Source organism: Corapipo altera, unplaced genomic scaffold (genome assembly GCF_003945725.1).
Source record: "Corapipo altera isolate COAL_440 unplaced genomic scaffold, ASM394572v1 271, whole genome shotgun sequence".
Classification (NCBI taxonomy): Eukaryota; Metazoa; Chordata; class Aves; order Passeriformes; family Pipridae; genus Corapipo; species Corapipo altera.
This window is the reverse complement of record NW_020884935.1, coordinates 3,878,478-3,900,879: the sequence shown is the minus strand read 5'-3', so window position 1 is coordinate 3,900,879 and position 22,402 is coordinate 3,878,478. Positions and strand designations below refer to the sequence as shown.

Here is a 22,402-nt window from a genome sequence, read left to right as displayed (position 1 = left end):
CTCAGGGAAGGTCCCTGAGGGAGAGGGGCACTGCTGCCCGTGCTGCAGGCTGGCAGTGCAGGGACACTGCCCCTGGCATGGTGAGAGATACCAAGAGCTGACTCCTGAGAGTAAACTGCTGCACACTCTGAATTTACAAAGTACTTCTTCTTAATGTCACATGTATTCAAACAGTCTAATTCTTTTTAGGCCTGTATGAGGGATATTCCAACGTGCAAGTGGCTGGACCAGTGGACTGAACTAGCTCAAAAGTACGTGGTAGATGTCACACCCTGCCTGTGTAGCACACCCGAAATTCTCAGCTTTTTGTTATATATGGGGGTTTTTTGTTGTATATATGTTGTTTAATGCAGTGTCCTCTGTTTCTTCATAGGTTTGCATTCCAGTATAACCCCTCCCTGCAGCCAAGAGCACTGGTTGTCTTTGGCTGTATAAGTAAACGTGTGTCTCATGGACAAATAAAACAAATCATCCGAATTCTCAGCAAGGTATATGGGGCTGTCTGTTCTTCTTTGTGACTCATAAAGCAGCTAATTTTAGCTCTGTCTTCCCATCAAATATAGAACTTGGCATAATTTGAGGATAAATCTGTTTTTCAAGCATATTTTTGTATAGAACTGATTGGAAATACATTTTCTGTAGGCCAAGCCTTTTATTTTGAATTGATTTGGTGGCAATAAGTTCTATCACTGCTGTGACTTGTAGAGTAACAATAGGGCTCGATATTGTGTTTAACATTTGAGACAAAGGTGGATTCAACAGTCAGTTATTTAAATAAATGAGACATTTTCTGTTAAGGCGTTTACCTGCATGCACATGATTCACAACTTCCCTTCTCCTAAAGGAAGTGCATAACCTCATGTGTTGTAAGTAAATACAGTAAAGAGCAGGACATTTATTTACAGGCTGCCTGGACTGACAGTGATGTTGCCTTTTTCTGAAGAAGGTTGTGTTCCATAGAAAGTGAACAGTGTGCTAAATATGTGTCCTTTAAGCATTTTATTCGAGTTTTATGGACATAAACTTTAATTGAATGGCATCTAAATGATAAAAGAGCTTTTCTCCAGCTCTTATACCCTGCTCTGCACCCTGGCTGTTGTGGTGCCTGTTGTGCAGCTGCTCTCAGCAGTACATATATCACTGCTGTGTAAATCTCCATTTGGAAAAGTTCTTGAGAATTGGTGTAAAATGAGCTCAGGCTTTATAAATGATTGAGAGCTGCAATTATTGTGTAGAGCTTTGATCTTCTTTTTACAAAGCAAAATGTAATTATGGTTGTATTTTTAATTATTCTCTTTTCTTACAAAAAGGGACTTGAGAGCTGTTTAAAAGGCCCTGATAATTACAATAGCCAAGTTCTAATAGAAGCCACAGTTATAGCCCTCACCAAGCTGCAGCCTCTTCTTAACAAGGTAAATAACTGGCTTTTTGGAGTAAACAGAGAATGTATTTTATAAATTAAAATTCTAATTGTGGGTATAATCTCAGATAAGTGTTGGGGTATCTGAAGTTCCCACTTCACTGCTGTGACTCATGCTTGGAAGTACCACATATGAGACATGTGGCAGATTGTCTGTGGGACCTGTGCAAAGGCTTTGGAAATGCTGCAGGATGTTCTGTTCTGCTTCCCCAAACTGGGCCATGGCCACGTGGGCAAAGGCTGTTCCCAGGCTTGCTTTCCACCATTTCCAGCCCTGGCTTTGGGGGTCTGATTGCTGGTACGGCCCTTCCACGTCAGGCTGGAGGAAATGGCAGGGCCTGGTTTGCTGGGAATTCACCCAGCTGAGGGTACTGTCAGGTGCCCTGTTTGAGCAGCAAACCAACAGGTACAAGGAGGAGCATCTGTTTTGTTGGAATGGATGTGGCTGAGGACAAAACCTGCTACGAGGAGGACAAACCCCCCCCATGGGTCCTGGTTGTTGTTCATCTACAGGAACTGACTTGGAAGTGAACTGGTGGCTCTCTCTCTCCCCTCCAGGACTCTCCTATGCACAAGGCTCTCTTCTGGGTGGCCATGGCAGTGCTGCAGCTGGATGAAGTGAACCTGTACTCAGCAGGAACAGCACTGCTGGAGCAGAACCTGCACACCCTGGACAGCCTGCGGGTGTTCAATGACAAGGTGAGCTGGCAGCACTCAGCTCTGGCTGACCCTTCAGTGATGTCAGAGCTATTAAAGAAGGGGAAAAAAACCCCAACTTTGTCCTTGTGGGCACTGCTTAAGCAACTAAACCTGAAATTTGCATTAGAAATTGTTTCACTTGAGTGATATCAACAGCAGAACTAAGATGTGGAGATGAAGCTCTTACTGCTCTGTGTGAAACTGGAACAGAAATGTCCAGATGTGATCTGTGAGAAAGTGTCTGATATTTTCCTGTGACCTCTTAAAGGAACTGTTTTGTCACTTAAAAAAAGTAACTTCCATTGAGGTACTGTTTTATTTTATTTCTTTTGGGTCAGAGCCCAGAAGAGGTGTTCATGGAGATCAGGAGACCACTCGAATGGCACTGCAAGCAAATGGATCATTTTGTTGGGCTAAATTTCAATTCCAACTTTAACTTTGCACTAGTGGGACATCTCCTGAAAGGTAAGAGTGTATACTGCTGTTCCTTTTAGATGAACACTCTTAATTTGGAAATAAAAACAAGTCCAAGCATAAAGGGCACAAACGGGGTGGTGGATTTAAAGTAACTTGGATTACACAGTAGATGCAGAATTAAATGTTCTTTGACTAAAGGACTTTGCCAGGTTTCCTTTATACATGTCCTAGAAAGGTCTTTAATGCTGTAGATTCTGAACTGTCACAGGACGTGGGGCTTCATTTGCTGCAGTTCTTTACTTCTTCCTCCAGTGTCTCTCTGTGTGTTTGCCTGCACTCAGGCTCTCTGTTCCTTTTAGAAGACAGATTTGTGGGACAATAGATACAATGCATGCACAAACATTTGAAATTATGTGGTTTTGAGGGATGGGACAGAAAGAACTAGTCTTGAATATGCAATTTCTGACAGCGCTGTGCTTCCTTACCCTTGAGACAGAGTGTCCTGAGAACCTGCTGGACAATATTCATAAGTATTTTCAAAATATTAATGCTTCAGAAATATGGGTTCAAGAATTAAATACAATATTTTATTTCTTAGGGTACAGGCATCCTTCTCCTACCACTGTAGCAAGGACAGTGAGGATTTTGCACACACTCCTCGCTCTGGTTAACAAACACAGGAACTGTGACAAGTTCGAGGTGAACACCCAGAGCGTGGCTTACCTGGCAGGTAAAATGAACCAAGCTGCCTTTTGAGCCTGTGCTGATGGAAAAGGAGTGGATTATTTGGGAATTCCTTCAGGTTTAGGTTGTTGGAATTGTACCAGCATAAAGGAAACTTGTAACTGGAGGTGGAGAGGAGTGTGGGCAGGGTGGGTTCATCAAGGAAAGCTGTTTGGGGACTGAGGGCTTTGCCAGCACAGCACCTGCTCTGCAGCTTTGGAAATCCTTCAGGGAGGCTGGAGGTTTCTTGGTGTAAATACTGAAGGGTGTGTCTTAGAGCATTCAAATTTCTAGTGGTCTAGAAACAGAAATTGTGACATGTGAGGGCCAATGTGTAAATCTTGTCATAGTAACTGGATGGGTAGTGTAATTCTTTTTAAATGACCTGCTTTTAATCTGTGCATTTCATAAGGTGTAAATACAGCTCAGTGGTCTTCTTTGGGCTCAGTAAAAACTGTAAATTGATGGCATATTGTTTGTATTGTTCAATGCATTTCCAGCTCTGCTGACAGTGTCTGAGGAGGTTCGGAGCCGCTGCAGCCTAAAGCATAGGAAGTCTCTCTTGTTGACAGACGTGTCAATGGAAAATGTTCCTATGGATACATATCCCATACATCACAGTGACACTAGCTATAGGTTGGTTGTCTGACTTGTAGATAAGTTATCCAAATGGCAATATCTGTTTCCTTTAGGAAGTGACCTGGAGATAACCTGGGGTATATTGAGGGTTGAACCCCCACTGACAGCGCTGAGTTCCTGGGCTGTGACTGGTTCCTGACCAATTTGCTGCTTCCACTGTGATCAGGAGTCAAAGACAAATTTGGGCCTGGAATTCACACAGATTTAATTTTCAATTTTCAAATCCATGAAACTATTTCAGAGTTTAACTGCTCTGGAGGCTGTAATACTTTTTGCTAGCATATTTCTACAAACCTGATTTAATCTCATTTGTATTTTAGAAGAAAGTTCTGTTTGTGCTTTTAAGAGCTCCAAGGCATGTACTTGTCTGTGCCACTGGAAAACCCTGACACCTTATTACAGCCTGTCTGTGTGCAACCAGAGACATCAGCCAGGGAATCAACCTGGAAGTGCCATGGAGAGCCTGTGTCTCTCGACAGGGAGCACCTTGCTCAGGATCTCTGTTTTTAGCATTGAGCATGGAGTAGCTGCATATTAAATATGTTTCATCTTGCCCCACAGGCTGATTTGCTTGTGTTCTTTTCATTATTTTTTATCTCCTCAGCATTACATTCACATCAGATTGTTTGGTTTCACTAGCTCAGACATTTTTGCAAGCAAAGTAATTACTGTGTCTTAATATGTGTTTAGGGTAAATTAACTTGGTGGGAAATATGGGTTTAATAAAGGGTAGTTTGGCTACTTGAGAAACTTAGGCCTAAATGTGCAGAGTTTGAAAGATTTCCTTAATTTCATTTCTTTGCACTTGCAGGACACTAAAGGAGAACCAGCCCTGGTCATCCCCCAAGGGGTCAGACAGACACCTGGCTGCCAACTACCCGACCGTGGGACAGATCAGCCCCCGCACCCGGAAATCCATGAGCCTGGACATGGGGCAGCCTTCACAAGCCAACACTAAAAAGCTTCTAGGTTATTTAAGATAACTAAGTTGTTGATTTTTTTCTACAGAGTACCCTGGGAAGCATTACTGGAGAAAAACTATTCTCTTGTATTGGTTCTGACTTTAAGGGCTTAGTCCTGATTCAGAGGAATATGTACAGTTTCTGCAAAATACAAATTGCAGGACACTGGACAGTTAAAGAGGACTCAGTTCTTTTGGTCATGAAGGGAGGGAGCAAGAGTGACACTCAAAATGTGCATGTGAAGTGGAAAAGGGAGAAAAGGAAGAAAAAAATATATTCCAGTCACTAAAGATTCCTCGTGCCAATTTTCTGCTACCAGCCCTACCCAGCAAACCCAAGAAGTGAATACTTAGCTCAGCTGCTCTGGTTTGTGCTAGAGATGGTCCCAGAACACTGGAGATGTTTTATAAGCAATCTGATTTGTGTTCATGGCTTCTCAGGGCATCGTGTTTCCAAACCAAGTCTTTTATCAGAGGAATGAGCTGAGTTGCTCTGCAGAACTTGCGGGAGCCCTTTGGCCTTACCCAGGTGGCAGAAGAGGGGCATTTCCTTCATTGCAGCCCTGTTCCTGCTTCCTTTTCAGTACCCACCTTGTGGCATGTGTCTCAGTGTGGTGTGGTGCCCAGGGGTCCATGGCATGCCCACCTGACTAACTGCATGTTCTCCTCATGTGTGTTGTGAAGCACTTTGGAAACTGTGATGGAGAGCGGCATGGTGTGACCGTCCTGTCTGTCCCATCCCGGAGAACGGGAGAATGTCCCCAGATTCCTGGCAGTACACGGTAGAGAGGGGAGTAGCTTGGCCAGAAAATCAGAAAAAGTTAGAGAATGGATTCAGGTTTAATGTTTTTAATTGCCTGATAAATTGTTTTTAGGTACAAGGAAAAGTTTTGACCATTTGATATCGGACACAAAGGCTCCTAAAAGGCAAGACATGGAATCTGGAATCACAACGCCTCCCAAAATGAGGAGAGTAGCCGAAAATGATTATGAAATGGGTGAGAAACAGGACTAACATTTTAAGAATAATACTAGTTATAAACACTTTGTATATCTATACAAAGGATTATTTCTAAATTGAGTGTTTATTTACCAAGGTTACTCCAAGGTAAGGGAGAAGCACCTTTCTTAGCAGTGCTTCTGCAGGGTGCAGCCTTCCTATCACTGGCAGCTGAGGCTGGAATTGGAGCTGCTCAGTTTACAGGTGCAGAATCAGGGCAGCTCCAAAGTCCTGCATATAGGAGTGCAAGCAAATAAACAACATTTGGCTTGTTATAAGTTAATAAGCCCCAGCTGCAGATTCCTGCAGGAGATGGAATGTGACCTGATGCCTGGAATGCCTCTCTTCATCTTCTCCCCCATCTGCTTCCTGTGCCCCCACCCCCAATTGCAATGCAAGACCAGGGTTCTTCTCTTGTATCTGCCTGACCCTGAATTTGGTACTTACACCCCTGGGCCTGTATTTCACTGACAAGGAAATTGGGGTTTTTGTTTGCCATCCGATACCACATCCCATGGACTGGTCCAGTGCTGCTCTATTCCAGCACAGTCGTTGCTGTCACCTTGCTGAGGAGGCTGGTGAACTCTGAGGTTTGCACATGACTGAATCTGTTGTGCAGGAGCTGATCCTGTCTTGCTTTGGGTTTATTTTACTCTTTTTTATCTGGCAGAAACCCAGAGAATATCACCACAACAACACCCACATCTCCGGAAAGTTTCCGTTTCCGAGTCAAATGTCCTCCTGGATGAAGAGGTTCTGACTGACCCAAAAATTCAAGCTCTGCTGCTTACAGTTCTTGTAAGCTTTCTTCTGTGTATTGTCTGCTATTTTCTGATGTCCTTCCAGCTCCCAGTGAAGCAAACGTGTTCCTTGGAGTCTTTCCTGGATGAGTTTTATCATAAACTAATTTTATATAATAAAAGATTATTAATATATTATAGGTTAAAAGAAATAAAAATTGTTGGAATCTCAGCATAATTCAGTTTAAAAGTCATTAGATAGTAATGTGGTACAGTCTGATAGACCTTCCTTCAGCTGTGCCAATGCAGTTCCCAGGGCACAGACAATTCAGGGAGACTCAGTTGGACACTTGTGTCCAAACCCAACTAGATGAAGTTATTGCCAAAATAGAGGCTGTTACCAACTGTTTTTGTTGTTTCCTGGTACAGACATAAGCGAATCTTCTGTAGTGCTGCTTCGTGCTAGTCAGAACTGTCAAACCCTTACCCACAGCACAGTCAGGGCTGTCAGTGAGCTGATGGGGTCTCTCCTGTGCAGAGTGCCAGGCACTGATGGGGTCTCTCCTGTGCAAAGTGCCAGGCACTGATGGGCTCTCTCCTGTGCAAAGTGCCAGGCACTGATGGGGTCTCTCCTGTGCAGGCCACGCTGGTGAAGTACACCACGGACGAGTTCGACCAGCGCATCCTCTACGAGTATTTAGCAGAAGCCAGTGTTGTCTTCCCAAAGGTCTTTCCTGTTGTGTGAGTACTTCTCACGTGGGGGTTACGAGCTGCAGGCTGGCCATGGCTGGTTGGTTTTGATTTGCCCCCCAGGTGTGTTTCAAAACTGATTTAAAGCCTTTTGCAGGTACTCTGGGTGTATTTCTTTAGATATCTGTTGTAGTTTTGCTGGAACAAATACGTGTAAAGGAAGCCCAACTGTCAGAAATTAAGGTGAGCAGATGAGCACCATTTAAAGGAATGCTGCCTTGTTCTGGCTTTATAAAGTCGTGGTCAAAGCCCACCCAAGTTCTGTGAGTTACTGAAACAATGATTGTCAGTAACTGACATTTGCCTTAAAACCCCAGCGTAGCAGAGACCTGCAGGCAGCTCAGGGGGACAGAGCTCCATGGGTTTAAAAAGCTGCTTTGGGACTGTGGCTGACAGGAACACAAATCCAGTGAAGAATTTTTGCTTTAAAGGAATTGAAATATTTGCAATTTAAAGTGCTGGGGGAAGGCTTTAATGGTTTATATGGTTATATGAAAGTGCTGCCCTTTGTTAAGAGTCTTCATGGAACACTGGAAATTGTGTTCTGGAATCACTGAGGTGTAAAAATCCCACCTGAACTGCTGGTTACTATAGTCAGTTTGGAACTGCAGATTTATTTTATTTAATGACCAGAAAATAAGCCACTTCTCTTTTCTTCAGGCATAATTTATTGGACTCCAAGATCAATACCCTTTTATCGCTGTGCCAGGATCCAAACTTGTTGAATCCAATCCATGGGATTGTGCAGAGTGTTGTCTACCATGAGGAATCTCCACCCCAGTACCAAACATCTTATCTACAGAGTAAATATTTTCCCCTTCTTTTCAAAACTGCTGTATTTTGAGTTAGATTTACTACTGAAAATGTTTCCAAATTGCAGCCCTCCTGGACTAGTCAGGCAGGCTGGTGTGGCACCTCTCCAGCTTCAGGTATCCAAGGAAAAATAAGAGTTTTCAGATTAAAAATAGTCCTGGCATGAAATATTAGAACTGCTGCAGTTGTGCACCAAATATTAAAAGTATTTCACTATCTGTCTGAGTAAAAGATGTTGAACCTCAGGATTCTGTTTCCTCCAAGCAACTTAAAGAAACACAGAATGTGAATGGTGGTGATAGATGATGAACTTTGTTATCTTCATTAATTAGGGGTCGGTTTAAGTACTGGTAAATTCCTTAGGGTAATGTTTGGTTTTCAGTGCCCGAGCTCACTTGAACTGTGACACCTAAAACCAAAACATGTTTTTATGGTCCTTAGTCAAAAACTTTCCAGGAAGATCCATAAGAAGCAGGTGACAGTTGAGAAAAACTTCAGTGCTGACAGAATTTTGGAACTGAGATGTGGAATCACGTGGCCAATTCACCTTTGAAGATGAGGGAGCACCCCCTGGTCATTCTGTGCCAGTGAGAGCTGGGCTTTGAGGGTCATGTTCCATTTGTTGTTGCAGGTTTTGGATTCAATGGGCTGTGGAGGTTTGCTGGCCCCTTCTCCAAGGTAAGAGCTCTGTGTGCTCAGGAGTGTTTGGCCTTCCTGGGGCACGTTGGTGCTGCAGGAAAGATGCACATGAACAAGGCACAGGATTGCTCTAAGCAAACAGAAAGCTGTCAGGCTCACTTCTTGGGCTAAAACCAGTTCTGAGCCTGCAGCAGGGGCTTTGATAGACTCAGATAAACTACCGGAATTGGGGAAAAGCAGTCGGGTGTGTAAGGGCACCTTTTCCTGCTCCCAGGGTCACTTTATTACATGTATCTTACAGTGTAAAGGGTTAATTTGATAAGAAAGATGATTCCATAAGGTTAAACTCTGTGTCAGAGCAGAGCCAGTGGAGCAGTGCCTGTGTGCCCAGCCATGCCAGGGGGAAGGGGCTGAGCAGGGCAGTGCCCAGGGGCAGAGCTGCCAGGGCAGTACCAGGTGGCTCTGCAGCTCAGTCCCTGGGGGAACAGCCCCCCTTCCTGCCCCTGGGCTCCCACACAGAAGTTACACCTACAAGTGGTCTTTAATGTGCACATTTAGATTGATCTGGAAAAGACCACAAATGAGTTTTTACAGATGCATCAGATGCTGTTTAAAATTTCCAGGCAAAGCAGTGGGATTGCAGCGTGAGCTCTGGAGCAGAGCTCAGACTGACAGGAAAGTACAAAGAAAAGAACAATCTTTTCTTTTTCCCCACCCATCTCCCACAGCAAAACCAAATCCCAGACTATGCTGAGCTCATAGTGAAGTTCCTGGATGCCTTGATTGACACGTACTTGCCTGGAATTGATGAGGAAGCCAGTGAGGAGTCCCTGCTGACCCCCACGTCTCCGTACCCCCCGGCCGTGCAGAGCCAGCTCAGCATCACTGCCAACCTCAACCTCTCCAACTCCATGACCTCACTGGCCACTTCCCAGCACTCCCCAGGTCAGTGGCTGCTCTGGGACCATTTGGGTGAGGGAAGTGGGGGAATTCCAGGTTTGGGAGCCAAACACTCTGTTGGCTCTTTGGATGTGTTTGTGCACCAAACATCGGCGCCTTCCAGAGTGAAATGAATATTAAACTGTTCTGAGCTGTTACTCCAGCTCAGATGCTGGATTCTATCCAGCATAAAAGCTGTCTCCCAGGTCACTGCACATGAAGGGAAGAGCATTAAGGGCATCAGAACAGACAGCAGCTCCATCTTCATGTGGAACATGTGCAGCAGTAAGGGCTTGAAAAGGAATAAATATAAACACGTAATCATGTAATTTGCAAGGAGAAAATGCTGATCTGGGCACTGCAAGGTAGCACATGTTGGGAAAAATAATCCCTAAGTGTGCCATGCAGAGTGTGCTGGGCTGACAAAGCTCCAGCTGACTGTGTGATCCAAGGCCAGTGCCCACACAGCAGCAAAGGGGTTGGACTCTGCCTCCAAGGAAGACAAGAGTTCATGTGGATACATGAGAAAGGGTCAGCTCAGGCTGGTGGATTGCCAGAAATATGTTGATGGTTAAAGTGAAGGTGTGCAGGAAAAGAACAGTCATCCAAGGCAGTAAATGGATAAAAACACTCAACTCCTGGCAAGGGGAGAAGGGAATTGTAAGGAAATGCAGAGGTGAAATTTAACAGCAAAGGTTTGCAGGGTGAAAATAAATGAAGAGTAAAAATCACTCAGTATAGCAGCATAAGGCAGAAGAAATTAAATATAGGAAGAAGATGGAATTTGTGTCAAAGACATCTGCATGAAGACTCTTCTTGAAGTGATTTTGGAGGGGTGGTTCCTACACTGAGGAAATCTTTTCTTTGTCATAAAAATTACACTGTGAGATATTTCTTAAGGGATGATTTAGCTGTTGCAGTTCTAAATACACACTTCAACCAACTTTTTATTTCTACTTCATTTCTAAGCCCAGTGGAAGCCCAGAAAGCCCTTGGATTGAGGTGTTTGGGGTTTTTTCACTCTCTTGCTCCCTGGTTTCTGCTCCCTGCACTGAGCCCTGCTGGGCTGGGCTGGGCTTGGCTCTGTGCAGGAATCTGCCCTTCCAGAGGCTCCCCTGGCTCTGGACACTGGGATGGTTTGTGTTCAGGGTGCAGAGGTGCAGCAGGGGTAAGACAGGGCTCTGTTTGAATGATTTGGTAGTGGGGATTTCTTTGGGAAAAGACCTTGCTGTCAGTGTGGAATAAGGACATTCTGGGCAGCATCTTTCTGCTGAGGACATTGGTGGCAGCTCCAGCAGCTCGTTTCCAAGGGTCAGGAGATGGTGCAGGATTGGGCTCTCTGTGAGGAAAAGAAGCATTTTGCTGTGTAAATGTCCTCCTTCCTTCTGCCCCACTTTCTGTTCCCTATTCCTTTGCAAGCTGAGAGGAAGGAATTAATCCAGCCTGTCAAACGTTCCTTCCAAGTGCTGTGCAAACACATGGCTTTTGTCAAAGGCTGGTTAAGAGTCTCCACAAATAGAGTTGGGAACTAGGGAACTCGTTCAGGTTAGTGGTGAGTCTGAAATGACACACTGATGACACACACAGGGCACTGTTTGCTTGGAAATGAGATGTAAAACACCAGTGTGAAAGCAGCACCGAGCTCCCTCACCACACTGAGGCAAAGAAACACTTTCAGCCAAGTGAGCTTTTGGTTATGGTTACAAATATATTAAGTTGCAAATACATGAAAAATTCAGTTCTTGCATCTGAAAACAACCAGGCGAGATCATTGTTTATAAATGTTTTGTCTGTCACCATCTCTGCTCCTTTCCCTCCCCTTCCCTGTCTCATGGACATTATTCACTTACCTTTATTTCTTTCATTCTGTGTCTGTGAAGCTTCTCTGCCTTGCTCTAAGTCTGCAGTTTTCATGCAGCTGCCTCATCCAGGTACTCTCTTCTTTCATCATATTTGCACGAAATGCTGCTTGAGCTGTGTTAGGGTGGGGCTGTGGCATGAGGAGCAGTTACTGACACGGGAATGGCTTCAGCGAGCGCTACACTGGGGCCTTTCCTGGGGGATGCCAAAATATCTGATGGTAGAGCAGAGAGAGAGCCAGGCACGGCCTCGAGAACAAATCTGGCAACAGAGAGGTGGATGCTTGGTGTGGAAATCACTGTGCTGCACGTGTGAAGCTCAACTGAAGCACTGTTTGGTGTGAGCTCTTTAGAGTTACCAGGAGTCAGCTCCAGCCTCGGTGGCTCACCAGCAGACATGGGTTCTTTGGGCTGACAGCAGCAGGCAGAGGGGCAGGAGATGGGGAGCTCCACACCACTGCATTTCTGCTTTGTATGGAGAAGTAAGAGAAAGCTGCAGAGGAGGGTTTTTGCTCACCCCGGGGGTTGTTCCTGTCCTCAGCAGAGTTGGGGGGTTTGTGCTGCTGCCCACACAGGGAGAGGAAGGTGCAGCCTGCAGCAGCCTCAGCCTGCAGCAGCCTCAGCCTGCAGCAGCCTCAGCCTGCAGCAGCCTCTGCTGGAGCCCTCACGCTGTGGCTGTGCCAAGTGTGGAGGGTGTTCTTTGTTCCCATTAATGCCACTGACAATCACTTTCCTGTACGGAATTGTGGAGATGTCACAGTAACAGGATTTTGTTCTAACTTTTGTATTCACTGTCAGACATCCTAATTTTTGCTGCTGATTGTACTTGTAGCCTCTTGCCTAAAACCACCCGTCCTGCTCCTCATTCCTGTGCTGCACCTGCCGTGGGTGTGAGGGTGTCAAACACTCCTCAAACAGTCACACTGTGACAGCTCCGCAGCCGCTGCTGCTGCGGGGCTGATTAACCCCCAGCAGGGGCAGCAGAGAAAGGAACAGCTGGTTGGGAGCACATCTGCACTAACACAGCTCTTGGCTTTTGGGGCTTCGAGTGCTGGTGCCCGAAGCTCAGGGGCGGCTCCCACGGCAGGTCTGGGGTGTTGTTGTCGTGTCAGTGCCACGTTTACACTAAAACAGTTCATTTCTGAAGTTTGTTTGATGTGAGACTTTGAGCAAAACATAATAGTTACCTTGTCCTGCAGAGACCATCTGAAGCTCTCGGGTGTGAGTATGTAAGTTGTGCCCTCAGAAAGGGCACAAACCTCGGCCTGTCCCCCACAAGCCTCTTCCTGCCACCGCTGGGGCTGAACTTGGGCAACAGCAGTTCTTGTGAGGAGTCCCAGTCTCACCTGCTCTGTGCCTGTTTCCTGTGAATACCCACCGTAGAAAACTGTTTCTTTACTTGTTAAAAGTTAATTTGATGGTTGGATTCGATGACCTTAAGGGTCTTTTCCAACCTTAACAATTCTGTGAGTCTGTGAATTGTTTTTATGGACAGTTTGAATCATTACAGTTGGTGTCTGCATTGACACTCAGCTGTTCAGGGAAACCTCTGCATGGGTTCTGTTCCTGCTGAGTGCAGCACGAGCCAGCTGAGCCCTTCACTCTCCTGGCAGTGAGACAGAGTCCTCCCAACTCTGGTTTGTACCTTACGTGCTTTCACTGAGCTTGTTTGTGAGCCAAGATGCAGTGTAGAGGGGAAGGGTGGGTACCTGCATACACACGAATCTTCCCTGATAGCAGGAATCAGCCTCTGCCACTGCAGCAGAATCCTGTGGGTTCAGAAATGAACCTTCCTCTCCCTGCTGTGCCCCTGTTCCACAGCAGCCATTGGTTTTTGGCTGGAAGAAGCCTGTAGGTTTGGCAGTGCAGCCCTTCCTCCTGGAGAATGCAAAAGCAAGACTGGAGCCAAACTCACTGGCTCAGTGTTCTCACAGCACTCTTGTGCCTTCATTTCCTTGCCTCTTCCTCCTTCCCTCACTTAACCAGATGTTTTGTTTCCATCAGACACACAAGATCTCTGGCTTTTCCTCTCCCTTTCCTCCCTGCTGGCCCCAAGGGCTGCAGGGGGGAGGGAGTGGCTCTCAGCCCTGCCCTGCCCCAGACATGGTTTGATTCTTTCTCAGCACACCCTGGTGGGGCCGGACCCCGGGGGGGACCCACCTCATCCCGGCCGTTGTCTCCAGGGCAGGTGGGTCCCCCCGGCCCTGGGGGCTCCCCCCGGGACTGAGCGTGGGCCTCGTGTTTCCGCAGGGATTGACAAGGAGAACGTGGAGCTCTCGCCCACCGCCGGCCACGCCAACAGCGGGAGGATGCGCCACGGCTCCGCCAGCCAAGTGCAGAAGCAGCGAAGCGCCGGCAGCTTCAAGCGTCACAGCATCAAAAAGATCGTGTGATAGTTGCTTTTTAATTTTATTTTCTATCTCTGGACCTGACTGACGCGCGCGGCCCCTCGCCGAGGGCCCCGCGCCGGGTGTGATGCTGCACTTGATTTGTACAGTTCCCATCCCGTCGGCCGCGTCGCCAGATGATCAACTCCTGACCCATTGCCTGAGTTAACGCCTTCATCCCTCCCTTCTGTTTGGTTTAAGTGTTCCAGAACCGCGCGTGGATCCCGAGGGACGGCGGAGCCGGGGGAGCTCTGGAGTCCTGGGACGCTGCAGAGCCGCGTCTTGTCCAAATCCAAAGCCATTTCCCAAAACAGCCCCGCCATGCACCTGCTCTGGCCTCGGGTGTTCCTGCTCTAAAGGGAAGTGTTGATCCTTAACCCTGTTTGCACACCTCAAGGTAGTGGCTTCCTGAGCCAGGGAAGTTTCTCTAATCCTGGTTTTAATCCAAACGTGTAAGATTTTAGCTGTGGACTTTTTTTTACCATACTGAAAAGAAACTCACGATAGCCACAGTACAATGAGCTTAACAGAAGTGGTGGATTAGGTTAAATTTCAGGTAATTAGCAATAAGTGGGAGAGGAAGAGGAGGCTGCAGGAGTCCCTCATTCCCCAGATTAAGCTTCACGCACTTGGACTGTACATGGACCAGACTGGACAAACTGGCTTTTTTCCCCAAGCTTTTTTTTTTTTTCTTTTTTTCTGTACTTTACTGCCCTGGGGAAGGTGGTACAGGGGGAAATCCCCGGGCACTGACCCTGGGGCTGTTGTAGCACTGCGGGAAGTTTCTCACCTCTTCTTTCCATTTGACACATTTTAGCGCTTTAGTTCTGCCCTTCCCGACAGAGCTCCTGGCACAGCAGCCAGTGGGGAACGGAGGGGCAGCGGGGTGGATTCACTCCTGGCTCTGGGGGATGGTGTGTGGCAAAGCTGCCCCTGTGCTGCCCAGGCAGGGACAGGAACAGCCACGTCTGCTCAAGGTACATGAATTTCAATTAACTGACACTGGGTCGGTTCCGTGGCAGGGCCGGGGCTGCCCCTCTGCCCACGGGACCCCCGGGGCGGGTTCGGGGTCCTGCAGGGGTTCCAAGAACTGAAGGTGCTGTCACTGGTCACTGCCAGGCTCTGGTGACAGCACTGGGGACCTGCTGCTGTGCTGGGGAGGGAGGAGGCAGGAGCTGGGGCAGGGGCCGTGTCCCTGGGGGCTCACACAGCTCCTGCTCGGGAACAATTCTGCTTCCCAGTTGCAGATCCCTGTGCTGTGGTAGGAATCAACAATCTTTGGTGGCTTTAAAGGAAAAAAAAACTATCCACTAGGTAAAAGCCAATCCTCCAGTGCAATCATTAATGGCTTTCAGTAAATCAAACTCCACAGCTAAATTATTAGAGAATGGTACAATTAAGGTTTCCGATTTTATTGCTATAGCACACGATTCCCATGTATCCACACAGTAACAATGTAACATTTATGTAAATAAAAATACCTTTATTGTATTGATTCATAAAATAACAATTTCTTTAATTTGTTTACAGTCCTGGAAAAGCTATGAACACAAACTTCATATGCAAATAGTTTGCCAAAACAAGAGGAAAACTTAGGATTAGCAGTCTTGGAATAAACACATTAGAAAAATGAAGTGGTGCAATTAACCCCTTCACTGGGGGTGGTGCAGGTGCTGCGGCAGGAACGTGGTCACTGGGGACACGGAGCGGGCTGTGAGCGGGGCCTGAGGCTGAGCCTTGGGGTCCCCAGGTTAGGAACTGTTGTCATCTCACACCTCAGATTGTGAGGAGCCACCCCTGGTGTCGCTGTGGTTTGCACGGGGTTGTACCCAATCGAGCAGGTTCCAGCCCTTCCCGTTTTGCTGAAGACAAGGAATTGTAGAAGCCTGAGGATTTGTAGGTAGGAGGAAAACAAGAATCTCTTATAAAGGTGATTTGCTGTTTTCAGTTGTTTCTCCTACGAGCAGGTTTCCTGTAAAGAGGAATAGGAATTCCAGAGGAACTGCCCAACCGGTTTTGCTTGGGCAGAGAGGAAACCCTTCACTGTTCTGCATTACCCACATCAAAAGTGTCCCTCCTTCAGAACTGCTGCATTCTCTGCAGCACAGAGGATGTGAGAGCAGAGGGGACGGTGATGAAAATCACCTTCCCTGGGGAACTACTCCAGGCTCTCAGTCCCAGCTAAAACTCTGGTCTCTTCATAAAGTCAGTGAACAAAATTTAATTTCCTCTTTCCTGGAAGGAGGGAGTTGGTTGGAGGTTCCCCTGTGTGAGGGGTTCAGTGAGAGGGCCTGGACTCTGGCCGAGCAGGGGTGTCAGTAGTGGGGGTGGAATTGGGGTGTGAGGACAGCTGATGGCCAAGGTTTAATTTGCATCCTGTGTGCCCCGATATGCAGCAACCTTGTCTTGTACTGGTTGCTGGGAAGCTCGTGCTTGGCTCACAGGGAAGCACAGCCTTTGTGTAATGATTAAACTCCAATCAGTAATTAGTTGTCGAGTGCCTTACTGTCTCTCCATTGCTCTCCCGCTCCCCCCAGCAGCCACTGCTGGGACTTTGCCTCTTTTTCTTTCTCACATCCTCCTTCCTTTGTTCTTTCCCTGTTTGAACACTCTCCCTCCTGCCCCGTTCCAGCCCGGACTGCTCCAGCCCGTGCCCCCAGGCTGCTCGGGCAGTTGTTGCTGGTGCCACTGTGGGTCTGAGCCCCGTCCCAGGGTCCCCAGTGCCAGCTGTGCTCCGGGCAGCCCGCGGGCACCGGCAGTGGCTGCAGCTCCAGTCCCTGCTGCAGGGCTGGAGCTGCAGCCCTGGAGTCCCTGTGCTTTGACATGAAAACTTGAGATTCAGAAAAATCCCAACAGGAACACGTGGACCATGTAACACCCTCGTGGGGACCGTGTGTGACACCCCTGGCTCAGAGCCCGTTCCCCGCCCCACACTGACCACAGCTCAGTACTGTAAAGACAATTAACATTCTGTTTGTGTTGATATTTTCCCTGACTTAAAGATAACTCAGTAGTATTTGAATAGTGCATAACCTACCTGTAATGATGCCGATGTTTCTGCTTTACCGTGCATGAGGTTCCCCAGACAGGGAACATTTCACCAAGTCTCGTGGGCCGAGCCCCCGGCCTGTGCCAGGGCTGGCTCCGACCCGGGTTGTAGGTTTTAGGGCTTTTTCTGTTTCATTCTAAGGTTAATTTTTATCAGTGTCATGAAGCACGTCCTACTGTTATGCAACAAACCACAGACAGTCACTCGGAGTGTTGGTCCCACCTTTTTTTTTTATGCAGTATATTCACCTGTAAATAATTTTTGTGTAAAATTTGACAGAAAAGTATATTTACTACACTGTAAATACATGTGACAATATATTGTATTATTTTGCTTTTTTTGTAAAGCAGTTAGTTGCTGTATATGTATAACATATAAATTTGATTATTCTAGTGTTAGTAACTGTTAACTCCTCCTCCTCCCTGCTGGTTCTGTCATTTAAACCAGAAGCTGTGTCTGACACACTCACCCCGTGTGTGCTCTCACTGCACCCCCAGCTCAGGGGTCTCCTCCTCCCCAGTCCTGTCCTTGCTGCCCCAGCGCTGAGTGTGTGACCTGGCGAGAGCCCCCGGCCCGGGGGAGCTGTGGGTCACGGTGGTGGAACCCTGGTTTCAGATAATTATTGTTCACCCCACTCTCCCCTCATGTATGTACTTTCCCTTTTTTTTGAAGTAAAATGTAAATTGAACCTGCTCCCAGTTGTTTGAAGGTCATTCCCGGGGGCTGTGGGGTGAAGGTGGTGGACGTTGACATCCTTGCTCTGTTGGGACAGTGAGTTTGGGTGGGTTCTTTGGGGCTGAACCAAGGGATCCAGCCCAGTCCCAGACCCAAAACCCCACTTTTTCTGGGGAAAATTAGAACCAAGTTGAAATCCAGTGTCTGGGGTTTGTCTTCCCAGACTGGTGCTGCTCTGGGCGTGGGAACTTGCACAGATCTGAGTAATGGCAAACCCAACTGCCTGTGGTGACTGAGGACAGAATAAAGCCCATTGTCATGAGTTTCATGTCACTTCAATAAGATTATCATAACTGAATAATAAATCAGAATATTTCTTTTTAAAATGTAAATTTAATATTGTAATAAAACAGCTGCTTGGTCTTTAAAGAACAATTCAGTATAATTTGTCTATTTGAGCTTTTCTAGCTTAGAAGCTTGAGGTTTCAGCTGTCAGGCAACTTCTATGACAAATGATTAATCACACCTATTTTTCTTTTAGGGGGATACATTACTTTCCCATTAAAAATGTATAAGTACTTATGTTCTGGCTTTGTGAATCGTAAAAGGATGTAAAGACACATTAAAGTGTGACTGCATTGACTTTTTCTGAGACATCTTATTGTTCCTGCACAGTGAGTGGACAGACAGACCTGCAGACACCTGGCCAGGTGATTCCTGCCGTGCTCCTGGTGCCAGCTGGGGCTGCACGAGTGGAACAGCAGCAGTTTGGGAACTGTTCCATTTCAGGAGCACATCTTCTTTCCTTTAGAAGAAATTTTCATTAGTCCTGAGCTGGACCTCTGGTGGGAGCTGACTCCTGAGCAGCACCTGCTCAACCACTGCTGTCAAAAACATTCCTCAGGTCCCTCTTCTGGCCAGCTGAGCCTCCCTGCTGCTTGAGATCACAAATACACTGTAGCCACAGGGACGGAATGAAAGGAGAAAGAGTTTCATTTTAGTGATGTCTTTATGCAGTTGGAAAAACTATACTTAGGGGAAAATTGCCCCCTTGGAGCAGGCAGTTCTGTCTGAGGAAATAGCTTCAGAATCCCTGCCCAGCTGCTGATAAAATATTTGACAATGGAAAATAATAATGTAAAAATGCATTGATTGATGTGGCGATATAAATTTTGTTCTTGAGCTAGAAACTCTACAAAGAGGAAAAGAAAGGAAGTTGTTCATCACAAGTAAGTCTGACCCACAATATGAGTGGCTCATTGCTAAATGTTAAGCTGTCTCTCTGGCATAAATGTTTCCAAATATCTCTGACTTGGAATAACGAGTTTTCATATTTTAGATAGGCCCAAATTTATACTAAACTTGTAATTCCCTTCATAGGAGACTTCCTTAAGCACGCTGCAAAGCTGCAAAGAAACAAGCACAGACATTAAAATTAAAGCCCTTTCCTGTCCTTGCTGCATGTTCCTGTTCCTGGCTGACCCCAGGATGGCTGAAGGTGCCCCAGCACTGTCATGGGTGAGATGGGTGAAATCTGGTCCCTTAGGCCCCACCATAGGATCAGACTCTGCTGCCCTGGTCACTTCTGCCATTGTCAAAGGCTTTTGATTGTCTGTCCTCCCCTTGGGCCCCTCTGTGTGGGACAGGTGACAGCACACCTGACCCTAAACAGCTCTGAGGTGGTGAGTCACCTGCTGTCACAGAGCAGCCAAAGCCAACCTCCTGCAGCTGGGCAGTGCTACCAACAGTCCCTTGCAGAGCAGCCACGGCCTTTCCCACTCCTGGAGTTAGGATTGCCAGGTGTGAATCCTTTGTGCCTTGGAACAGGGGCTCCAGTTGACTGCTCCTATGTTTAACAAGCTCTCAAATGAAAATCACTCCCAGGGTTGTGTGGGTGGAGAGTGTAGAATAACATCTCCCATGATGTGACTTGTTCAGACAAGTATGGGTTTGTTCTTCAAAAGAATCATGAAAAAGGCTCTGACGACGGCATCTTTTGGGATATTCAAATGACAGCACTATAAATAGCCAGGAGTGACTATATGCTCAAGAAAATCCCACTGAACTATTAAATTATATTTTACTTTTTTTCCTCATAGCATACTGTCCTTCAGAGAAACTAGAAATATCTGTTCTGCTGCTTCCATCCCCAGCCAGGGACTGGGAGAGCGAGGTCTGCCCGGGAGAGCCGGGTGTGCAGAGGACACGGCACATACACTGCAGAACTGCTGCTCCAGCCCCCTCCTCGGGCTGTGAGGGCACAGGTGAACACAATGGCCAGGTCCAGGAGAGGTAGGTCAGGGACAGACCTGACTGGGAGCGAGTTTTCCAAGCTCTAGTTCCCAACTCTGCTTCCCGAGGCTCCCTGTTCAAGGTGTAAGATGTCAGGCAGGGGGGCACTGGGTGCCTCTGTCTCACCTGCTCTTGGCTCCATTCCCTTGACTTGTTTTCCATGAAGTTCCTCCACTTGCTGTTTGTGCTCCCCAGCTCCTGCACTGTCAGCCATGGGTTTTTCCCCTTTCCTGGTGATTCCCTTTCCCTGGTCTAACTGCCCTATCCCTGGAGCTCCCCATGAGACAGCTGCTCTCATTTCAGAGAGGCCTGGGGTGCAGTTAGTGCAGCATGAGGCGGGTGAAGGTGGAGGTTTCCAGCTCTCTGTGCACAGGGTGCAGTGGAGAGTTCTGCTGGGGTGAGCAAGACCCACCCAAGGGGCCATGGACAACCAGGACTGACCACGGGCAGGGGTGCACAGGACCAGGCATGGCCAGAGAACAGGCTGGGGCAGAGCGAGGCAAAACATGGAAAAATGTCCCACAACACAAACACAGGGACCCACTGGGGTGGCTGAGGCAGCACAACCAACCAAGGGAAGGAATTCCTGCATTTGCTTAGTGCAGCAGGGATCCCAGAGCAAAGGCTGCTCCGTGCTGTTGGATCCTGCCAGCTGTTGGATCACTCACCTGAAGAGATGCTCCCAGAACGGGGAGAAGGGACCATCCCAGCACTGTGTGCGCTGTCCTTGCAAAGGCTGCACAGGTCTGGTGCTCCTCTGCTCTCCCTCCAGTTAGGCCTGTCCTTGTTTCTAACTCCTGGTCTCACACAGCTCCTGAAAGAGGGGAAAATTACTGCTCCTCCCTGAGCAGCTGCCAGCCCCCCTGTGCAGCGGAGGAGAGGCTGTGCAGGGCAGGCCAGGGCTCCCTGCCCGCCGGGCCAGCAGGGCCAGCAGGGCCAGCAGGGCCAGCAGGGCTCCGCTCCAGCGGGATGAGGCGGCTCCACAGCACTTGGCACTGCACCCCCCCCTCGTGCTCCTGCCAAAGCAGCACGAGAGCAGGTACAGACACGGCCCAGGCTGCACCTCAGAGCTGCTCCAGCTCCCTGCATGCTCTGCAAGGATCCCTCGCCTGGCCTGGATTGTCCCGTTCCGTTTGGGATGTGAATGGGCACAGCTGTACCTGCACCTGGCATCCCCACCAAAGAACACGCTGCCCTCGAGATGCTGACAGGCCTCACCTCTTCCTTTCTCCTTTTACTTTGTGTGGTGCCACTTCTTCTTGCTGGGAACAGTTGCTTGTTCAATCCTCATGAAAATGGAATGGGCAGGCTGGAAAGCTGTTCCCCACTCATGAAAACTCCAGAGACATGAACTGGTTCTCTAAGGAGAAGGTGACCTGTCACACAGGGAAGCAGTTATTCTGTTAGCAGGGTTTGGTTTATTTACAAGCAGTGTGATTTGATCTTTACTCCACAGAAGTTTCTCTGCTCACTGCAGTGAAGCTCACTGCTGTAAGAGCTCAGCCAGGCACTGCCACAGCGCAGGACATGGATCTGTCCCAGGACCTTCACCATTTGTGTGTGACAGACCCAGGCTGTGGTTGTGACTTTGAACAGATCTGAATATCTCACCACCAGGCATCGTAAACGCTGGAAGTGCCCAACGGCAACAGCCAAGGACGTCTGTCAGTTGGGAATTCTTAACGGACAAACTAATTAATGGCATTAAAAGGGCAAAGTCTCAGCACCGATGGATTTTTCCGCCTCGTGTGTGGCGCAATTTGTAGTCTTTAAGAGGGTATTTATTATTAATTCACGACTGCTCTAAACAAAAGGACTGAGGCGAATCAGAAACTTTTCAGAGAAAAACACTTGGACAAATCAGTGATTTAGGAAGGACAATCCCACTGAAACACAACTGTGATTTCTCCCAACCGCCTGCTGCAGACACGTGTAAATAAACAACTGGCAGGTTTGCCCCCAGCCATTCCAGCGCTTTGGGGAGGCAGCTGCGATCCCCAGGGCCCGGCCGGGGCACCGGGCAGGGAGCGGGGCTGTGGGACACAAACCCTCCTCAGGGCAGTGGCGGGAGAGGCCCGGGCTGGGGGACACGGACGGACCGGGATGGACCAGGGCCCTCAGCGCCGGCTCCCCGCGAGCACCGCGGGACGGAGGGACCTGCCCCGAGTCGCGGCCACAGGAACGATCCCAACCCCGGGAACGATCCCAACCCCGGGAACGATCCCAGCCCCGGGAACGATCCCAGCCCCGGGAACGATCCCAACGCCAGGAACGATCCCAACCCCGGGAACGATCCCAACGCCAGGAACGATCCCAGCCCCGGGAACGATCCCAACGCCAGGAACGATCCCAACCCCGGGAACGATCCCAACGCCAGGAACGATCCCAGCCCCGGGAACG

The 22,402-nt window shown here is 48.1% G+C and overlaps 1 protein-coding gene across 3 annotated transcripts in view; it reads left to right on the top strand.

The window, feature by feature from the left end:
* The window catches only part of NF1 (neurofibromin 1), a 79,861-nt gene extending 61,499 nt beyond the window's left edge, over window positions 1-18,362 (top strand). For all 3 annotated transcript variants that reach the window (XM_027660129.1, XM_027660128.1, XM_027660130.1), the window contains 16 exons: window positions 190-251; window positions 374-488; window positions 1,311-1,412; window positions 1,979-2,119; window positions 2,458-2,584; window positions 3,135-3,266; window positions 3,760-3,895; window positions 4,710-4,867; window positions 5,735-5,857; window positions 6,530-6,657; window positions 7,240-7,340; window positions 8,010-8,152; window positions 8,794-8,840; window positions 9,530-9,746; window positions 13,850-13,988; window positions 14,188-18,362. In XM_027660129.1, coding sequence (XP_027515930.1) covers window positions 190-251; window positions 374-488; window positions 1,311-1,412; window positions 1,979-2,119; window positions 2,458-2,584; window positions 3,135-3,266; window positions 3,760-3,895; window positions 4,710-4,867; window positions 5,735-5,857; window positions 6,530-6,657; window positions 7,240-7,340; window positions 8,010-8,152; window positions 8,794-8,840; window positions 9,530-9,746; window positions 13,850-13,988; window positions 14,188-14,356 — 2,040 coding nt within the window. In that variant the 3' untranslated portion in view covers window positions 14,357-18,362. The remainder of the gene's footprint in view (window positions 1-189; window positions 252-373; window positions 489-1,310; window positions 1,413-1,978; window positions 2,120-2,457; window positions 2,585-3,134; window positions 3,267-3,759; window positions 3,896-4,709; window positions 4,868-5,734; window positions 5,858-6,529; window positions 6,658-7,239; window positions 7,341-8,009; window positions 8,153-8,793; window positions 8,841-9,529; window positions 9,747-13,849; window positions 13,989-14,187) is intronic.
* Window positions 18,363-22,402: the final 4,040 nt, after the last annotated feature.